We start from the raw sequence: 8,124 nt of genomic DNA on the forward strand, positions 1-8,124 counted from the left end.
AGCCATCTAGGCATCAAGAACTACTACCCTACAATCACATGACCAGAACGATACTTAAGCACCACGCCTGAAGAGCCTCCGCCAACTCATATCTTTTGAATATAAAAATAGTCACCGAAGATCACATTTCCAATTACTGCATGCCCACACTACGCCTCCTATAAGGAAAATGGATGAAATCACACTGCCAATTTCAAAGGTACAAGTGAAATATTTCAACTCTTGCATGTTCAGAGTTGTAAGAGATCTCTTTGAAGTGCTAACTTAGGTATCGGAAGGTCCTTGGCAAACATCATACTAATACACTCCATGAGCGATTTTTCTTGCAAGTCTTCTAGAACCCGCATTCAGACAAATGGCTTATTGATTTTTCTTGCTTTAACGTTAACCATTTATTTAAATTTAAAAATTAAAAATTAATTGAAAAAAAAAAGTATAATAGTAATAATGTTATAAAATGATTCTATTTCAGTCCTTTTATGTTACTCTCAAGTCCCAAACAAAATTACTTACATTCACAATTAAAATAAATGGCATGTCAACGTACACTTTTAAGACAATTGTTAATAAATTATATTATGAAAGTTTTAACATCACTTTCATGAAAATTATAATAAAAAAACTGTCAGAAAAACTAATTACTTTATTGTTTTTCCATAAAATGTTCCTAAAAATAATTCCTAAATCAATGCCCTTAAGGAAACTATTAATATTTATCTTAAAATAAAAATAAGTCTATCAATGGAGAAAATAGAAGATTTCTTTATACTTGGTCAATTTACGCCATTTAATGGGAATGGTTTCATTATTATATCAGCTGAAATTTCAATTGTCAAAAAATACTATTGTGAAAACAATAGGATAAGGGTGGCCAATGCTGACCGGCGCCAGCCATATATTGCTGAATGAAAGTCAAGCTTCAAGTCGTTCTGAGGGGGGCAAGACTTTGAAAAACCTCAATGCTGGGCATTCTAGATATTGCTTACTTTGTAAGGTATATTGCTGACCATTTCCAACACAATATTCATCTTTTAAAGAAATTTCTAATTCTTCCTATTTTAAATTAATTATTAACATTTAACTAACTTTTAAAAATTGATACTCTACAATTTAAATAGATAAATTTAATGTTCAGATTAAATCTTACAAATTTAAAAGTGTATTTAGAATCACATCAATTAAAATTATAAATGATGTAATAGTAATAATATATATTGTTCTTTCAAATATATATATATATATATATATATATATTGTTAAATTAAAAATCTTAATAATGAAATGAATTCTCACCATTATCAACCCATATAATTCAGTTCATTTTTACTTAGATCCAAAAAAAAAAAAAAAAAAAAAAAATACATTCATGATTCATCTACACCCTCATATATGGATTCTCTTTCAAGTCTGATCTTTCTTGCAAAACTTTTGCCATGATTGCTGAGTTGTCAATTAACTTTGACCATTCCTCTTGCTTTGAGATGCTACAATATGACCACTATGCATCCTTGGCGTGGTGGTCACTCTACAAGTATAAAATTTTTATAGGGTGGGTAGAGTAAGGGTTGAGAGTCAAGTCTCCAAGAAGGGTTTCACACATACTTTTTTTTTTANTACCTTTTTTTTTTTAGATGCTGCAACCACATCACCGCACATCCTTGCCGTGATGATCACTCCACAAGTACAAAGTTCTTGTGAGATGGGTGGGGTAAGGGTCGAGAGTTAGGTTTCCAAGAGGGGGTTTCACACACATAAATACCTTTTTTTTTAGAGTTTCAACCTATAGTATCCACTCTTGATGATAACTCTTTATCATCAAACCAAAACACCAATCAGTTTTTAGTTTAAACAGAGATTGAACTCTAGATCTCATATTCAACCTTCAAAAACTTTACCAATAGAGCTAACTGGAACCCACAAAATATACATTTAAATTAGACTAAAGTAAAATTTATATCCTATATAAAAAATAATAATAATAAAGAGATGCTGCAACATGTAGCTGGCCAAAAGTATTTCGATGATCTTACCTTGTGGCTTGTGTCATCTATCTATCTATCTAAAGTAACTCTAAATGAATGATTTGTAATTTGATCATGAATCTATAAATTATGTGCCAGAAGGCAGAAAGAACTTATGAAGTTCTAAAAATCCAAATACTACTTAGGTTCCTTCATCTTTTTTTTTTTTTTTATCTTGTTACTGTTAGCTCACAAGATCCATAAGTTTGTTCTCTTCACATGTCTTTAGAGACTTTTTGTTACATATCTCGGAAATAAAATGTGGTCAAGACAGCATTTGGAATCAAATGGGGTGTATTTTATTAGGCCAATTTGCAAATGTGCTTTCTTTGACTAAATTATAAATGCTTTTCTTAGAAAATTATCACCCTTGTCATAATGAGGGCGTCCAAAAAATAAACTAATTAATTAATTAAGAAATTAAGAGAATTCTTTGATCTTCAATTCATTTAGGCTATAAGTACCACCCTCTAGCACTCACTTCTTGCCAACTCAAACACTCCCAAGTTCAATCAACCCTCCTTTCAATCTTCATTTCATCACTTTCCAGTTTCAAACTCTCAAGGGCATCATGGGTGTTTTCACATACGAGACCGAGACCACCTCTGCTATACCACCAGCCAAGCTATTCAAGGCTTTTGTCCTTGATGCTGACAATCTCATCCCAAAGGTTGCACCTCATGCCATTAAGAGTGCTGAAATCATTGAAGGAAATGGAGGCCCTGGAACCATCAAGAAGATAACCTTTGGCGAAGGTATAATTCGTTTATATTCTCATCTCCAACACATCATTTGTTTAGCAATTTAGAAGTACTTATCTTGTTTTTTAGAAGGCGAGAAAAAATGTCATTACTATCATCTTTCATTCTTAAAAATTAAAAAAATATTCTTTAAGAGTTTTGTGATTCAATGGCATTATTTGATTCTCTTATAAATGGATAACCTGGATTTGAATCCTAGAGAAGAGGTGAGTAACAAAGGTTTTTACTATATTTTTTCAGGCAGTCAATTCAAGTATGTGAAGCATAGAATTGATGAGGTCGACCACGCAAACTTCACATATGGTTACAGTGTGATTGAGGGTGATGCTTTGAGTGAAGTACTCGAGAAAATCTCATATGAGATCAAGATTGTGGCAAGCCATGATGGAGGATCCGTCTTGAAGAGCACCAGCAAGTACCACACAAAGGGAGCGCATGAGATCAAGGAAGAGCAAATTAAGGCTGGAAAAGAAAAGGCTGCAGGACTTTTCAAGGCTATTGAGGCCTACCTCTTGGCACACCCTGATGCCTACAACTAAACCTTTTGTGTGTGTGCGCGCGCGCGCTTCGCATTCGTGACTATAAGGAGTAAAGGTTGTGGGTTTTATTTTGTTTTATGGCTTGCCAATACTGCCTCAGGTTTGCAAATAAAGGAGTTTGTGGTTTGGGATCATCATCTGCTTTCTTGAGATTTGGAAGAGTGAAACGTGAATGTTGTATTACTTTTGTATACATACAAATAATGAAAAATCAGTTGGAAATCTTACTATTACTTGCAAATGATAGGTGCATTCATTTTCCTTTAATAACGATGGGGCATAGAGTATCATTAACGAACTCAACAATAAGCTTACATGTCATGTCTTATCCGATTTGTGTAAAAGAGAATATGTCGTTTAACTTTAACACCAAATCTATCAATATGCATGACTGTAGAAGGCAATGATAGGACAATTATTTTCAAAAGTCAAAACCCTTTTTCACAACTTACAATACTGGCAAGTTGTGAGAGTAACATTGCTTTTACAAATACTAGTCACTAACATCACTTTTGTTAGGCATCAATTGCAACATATTATGTTACCAATTGTAAAAAATAAAATGTCAAAATTTAGTGTCCTTATTAAACTGTAAATGATCAACCACCATTTGGAGATCCATATGAAATTCTCAATAAATAATTTCAACTATTAATGTGACCTTTGTCAAGGTAAGGACCTCTAAATATAGCTTTGTGAAGACAATCAATTTAAATAACCACCATATTACAGACAGGTAACAATATTACAGAAAGGGCATTGATTATTACAAATCTTGACAAATTGTAACAGAAAGGTAACAATACTACAAATCTTTCTCTATCATCTTTAAATATTACAAATTGATAACTTTGATTATTGATTTACTAACCATATGCCAAATTTTGATTAAAATGTATTAAAAGAGTTGGATTCAAGTTACACCTGGTGTAACTCTAAGCAATGTTACACCATCCAATAACTTGTTATTAAATTAATATTTTGAAAATTCAACCGTTGAATTACATGTTTTATATGTTCTTAACATACATGCCAATTTTCATATCAATCGGATGCTGTTTACCATTTGATCCATAAATTCATATTTTATGCATTATTTTAAACTACAAAAATTTGAATTTTAACAATTGATTGATGACATGGATATTAATTTTTGATCACCTTGAAATTTTACAAGCGTAAAGAATATACAAAGATAATGTAATCTAACGGTGAATTTGTTAATATTCGTATCCAATTAAAAAATATTAAGTAGTGTAACATTGCTTAGAGTTACACCAGGTGTAACTTGAACCCAACCCGTATTAAAAAGAGAAAATTATAAATCTAATTTGGATATCAACAGATAATTACATCGATCTTGAGGGGTCAATTTCGACTCTTCTGCATAGGTTCAACCAATTAGAACAAAGGTAGAGACGGTTACTTTTTTTCAAATTGAGTTGATTTTTTTAGCATCAACTAGCCCTAAAACTAAAGTACCACCCTATTGCTTGTCTTAAGTCACATGTACCTACCTCAGCAAGTTAAAGAATTTTTTTCTAGTCTCTAGCATTGCTCATTACTCTTTGGAAATTATCTATAATAAATACATCAGCAGTCAATGTAGCAAGCCCTGTTCTATAGCTAATATAAGAGTTGAGAATTGAGATTGAAGGTTCTATTCTGCAAATCCTTTTTGTCCTGCTAGTTCTTAGCTTGTAACTGAGGCAGAGAGTTACTCTGAGTTCTGTAACCTGTTTCCTAGTTGTAGTTGTTATCTGTAGTTCCTAGGTTGTGATTTTGTAATGCAAGGACTTCTCAGGGTCTTTAATTTTAGGTGAAGGGAGAAAACCAGTAAGATCAAATTTGTTCTTAAGGTATACAGGAATTTAAAAAAAGAAAGCACCACGAAAAGGATAAAAACAGCCTTCTGAATTGAACAATACTTATTTTTATTTTGTTTTGTGGAGCAGTCTCATAATTCAGGAAACTTGGTTACACTGGAGATATCAATTTGGGCCATTACGCTTGAAACATTGAAACTCAGACAGACTAGTTTCGTCCAATTATTGTGAGAAAATGCATCGGTATCCACAAGAAAGGTCCTAAGATACTGTTAAACCATCAAAGAAATAAACCTGAGGAACGCATACTGCAACAGCAGAAAGCTACGAATTTTTTCTTGCTTGAGCGTCATTATTTTTCCAAGGATCAAGTGCTTCCCTGATTGCCTGAGCTTCTGGGGAATTCTCCCAAGCCCTCTTCTCTGACTCTAGAACAGTCACTTTGTCATCTGCACAATAACATAATAACATTGTTAGAATAAGAATCAATTGACAGAATGTAACAAATAATCTTTACAGAATGGGTCAATGAAGGAATTGACTAATGACAACAAATGACATTTGACAACAATAATAGCTATATCACTAACAATAGCTAAATTTACTGATAAGAAGGCAGTTGGATAGGGTGGAAAACTCATTCAATTGGTAAAGATGAAGCTTCATCACAAGCACGAAACCAGCAACCCATCATCGAATACTGTAACAAAAAATATGCGAGTGTGATGTCATATGCCAATGAGGCCACCTAACTTAAGTTATACAACTAGTTCTAGGTGAACTTCAAGGACTGAGGTTCAGTAGAAACAATACCTGTTTTCACTTTGACAATACGACTCTAATAATTAGTAAGATTTGTCATTTATAAGCAAACTATAATATGGACAATATAAATAATCAAAATCTGATTCTGGAAATTTTCAAATTGTAATTACTGAAACAGGCGCCAAAAGATAAATGATGATAAGGCTGCCTACAAATCACCTCTCTTAGACCCCACAAATGTGGAAGCTTTATGCACTGGATACGATCTTTTTAATTAGTGAAACAGGCATTTTGTAGCCACAAGTCTCTCATTACTTGATGCAAACCAGTACAAACATAATTGGAAAATAAAGCAGATTGCTTTATCAATCAAAGTAAGTTTCCAAGACTGTATAATACTCAATGCGGCCAAGTTTCACACAATCATAAACCAAATTTGCTTCTTAAAGAATTTTTCTAGCTAAAATCATACAATCAAGTTCATAGATGAAAAAGGAACACAAAAGGATAAGATTGTGCAATGAAAAGGAGGGTTCTCACACAGAAGCCGGTTTTGATCATAAAAAACTCCATTGAAGCTCCAATACCAGCTGACATTAACGCAATCTTTAAGTACCAATCCAGAAACTTCATTTCTCTGCATATATGATCATAATTTGGTTTTTTAAAATATATATATATATATATATATAATATAAACATAGAAAAAAAAAAATATATATATATATATATATATAAACATAAAACCAAATTTTAGGAAGTTCCAGGGCACTTCTGGAAATAGAGGTAAGATTTTTAGGAAGGCTGGCTTCAAGGCTCTATAGTTTGTACTTTGTAGCAACTAGCAAGTGATATCTGTGCTACAAGACATTTTGGAGGGGTGGGGACTGAAAAAATGTTATTAAGAGAGAATTATAATATCTCACAATTGGTCAATAATTGTTTGTGAAACAATAAGACAGTTGTTTTTGGGTTATTTGAATAGCTTATTATTTGCTTTACAATTCACTAGGAGGACTAACAGAATGAGAAAGTGAAATAAATCATATACATTCAATAAGGAAACCAAGGGATTTTGAAACTAGGAGGACTAAAATGGGTAATCCACTTGTTTTATGCACTGGAAAACAGAAGTTAGTAGCCTATAAACAACAGAGAATTGGCCCAACTTTTCTCACAAAATTGCAATCTAGATGATATTTCTAGAGAAATACAACTAAAAGAAACTCCCTGCTGTTAAACCAGGCACTATATGATTATAAGAATACAAAGTTTGAAAATATAAAAGATTAGAATTATATATAGAACTGTATCTATTAAAGGGATTAAACCAGAAGTTTGTAACTGCAAACAATCAAAACCTTGACAGTGTATAGATGATTGAGGAGTTCACCGAGACACCGAATGCCATGTTTAAATTTTTAAGGTTTTAAAGTGTTTTAAGGACATTGACTAAGTGAAGCATAACAAGTCATTCAACAAGGATTTGTGCTGGCGGATTCGATCCCAGGTTTTCTTTATTTGACGACGAGAGATTTTAGCAATTAACCCGACTCGAACCCACAAAAATTTGGTTTGCAAGTACCAGAGAGACCAAAAAAATTGCAAATCTAAAACCGTCTTAAAACGTTTCTATAAACTTTAGAGAAGAGCAATGTATAACGAAACACAAACACTCATGCCCATCATCAATCATCAAAAATTTCACAACCATTCATAAGATATATCGCAAAATAAATTGCAACAAAATATGGGCTAAACCCAAAAACACAAAAAGGTACCTTTCGGTTTTGCAGTAATTTCAATCGGCGATTAAGGAGCAGAGACTACCGGCGTAAGGAAAACTAAGCCTCGGAAACTTTGCTCCTTGTCTTGCACTGTAAGTCTGTGACTGTCTAAAAAGAAAAAGAGGAATCAGCTGTGTTCTAAAAAAATAAACTGCAACTGAGCCCAGTGTGCCGTCTCATATGAGTGTGTCCTAAACTACTGTTAAAGTGGTACAAATGGGCTTTTGCCCTTATTTTTTTTAAAATCTAGCAATACAACTCTGTTTTGAAACTATTTTGAGAGTGTTTAGTTTGTATTTTCAAACAACTATTTTTAGTTTTTAAATAATATTTTATGTATTTCAACGCACTTTTTTATTTACATGTATTTTTAAAAATATTTTCAAATAACAATTTTCAGTTTTTAAACACCAATTTTCAGTTTT

The 8,124-nt window shown here is 32.5% G+C and overlaps 2 protein-coding genes across 2 annotated transcripts; one reads left to right on the top strand and one right to left on the bottom strand.

Moving 5' to 3' along the window:
• The first annotated feature begins 2,479 nt into the window (after positions 1 to 2,479).
• LOC112028547 (major allergen Pru ar 1) lies at positions 2,480 to 3,548 on the top strand. The gene is made up of 2 exons (XM_024061246.2): positions 2,480 to 2,776; positions 3,023 to 3,548. The coding sequence occupies exons 1-2, from the start codon at positions 2,593 to 2,595 to the stop codon at positions 3,319 to 3,321; spliced, it is 483 nt and encodes a 160-aa protein (XP_023917014.1). The 5' UTR covers positions 2,480 to 2,592; the 3' UTR covers positions 3,322 to 3,548.
• Positions 3,549 to 5,217: 1,669 nt separating this feature from the next.
• On the bottom strand, positions 5,218 to 7,904 carry LOC112028587 (uncharacterized). Its single transcript, XM_024061286.2, has 3 exons — positions 7,694 to 7,904; positions 6,455 to 6,549; positions 5,218 to 5,596 (listed from the first exon to the last, which is right to left on the bottom strand). The coding sequence occupies exons 2-3, from the start codon at positions 6,543 to 6,545 to the stop codon at positions 5,472 to 5,474; spliced, it is 216 nt and encodes a 71-aa protein (XP_023917054.1). The 5' UTR covers positions 6,546 to 6,549; positions 7,694 to 7,904; the 3' UTR covers positions 5,218 to 5,471.
• Positions 7,905 to 8,124: the final 220 nt, after the last annotated feature.

Source organism: Quercus suber, unplaced genomic scaffold (genome assembly GCF_002906115.3).
Source record: "Quercus suber isolate HL8 unplaced genomic scaffold, Cork oak 2.0 scaffold_67, whole genome shotgun sequence".
Lineage (NCBI taxonomy): Eukaryota > Viridiplantae > Streptophyta > Magnoliopsida > Fagales > Fagaceae > Quercus > Quercus suber.

Coding starts and splice junctions, on each gene's coding strand:
- LOC112028587 (XM_024061286.2), bottom strand. CDS start 6,545: ATGAAGTTTCTGGATTGGTACTTAAAGATTGCGTTAATGTCAGCTGGT. Junction 5,597..6,454: donor TATGATCAAAACCGGCTTCT/GTGTGAGAACCC, acceptor GTTATTGTGCAG/ATGACAAAGTGACTGTTCTA.
- LOC112028547 (XM_024061246.2), top strand. CDS start 2,593: ATGGGTGTTTTCACATACGAGACCGAGACCACCTCTGCTATACCACCA. Junction 2,777..3,022: donor GAAGATAACCTTTGGCGAAG/GTATAATTCGTT, acceptor ATATTTTTTCAG/GCAGTCAATTCAAGTATGTG.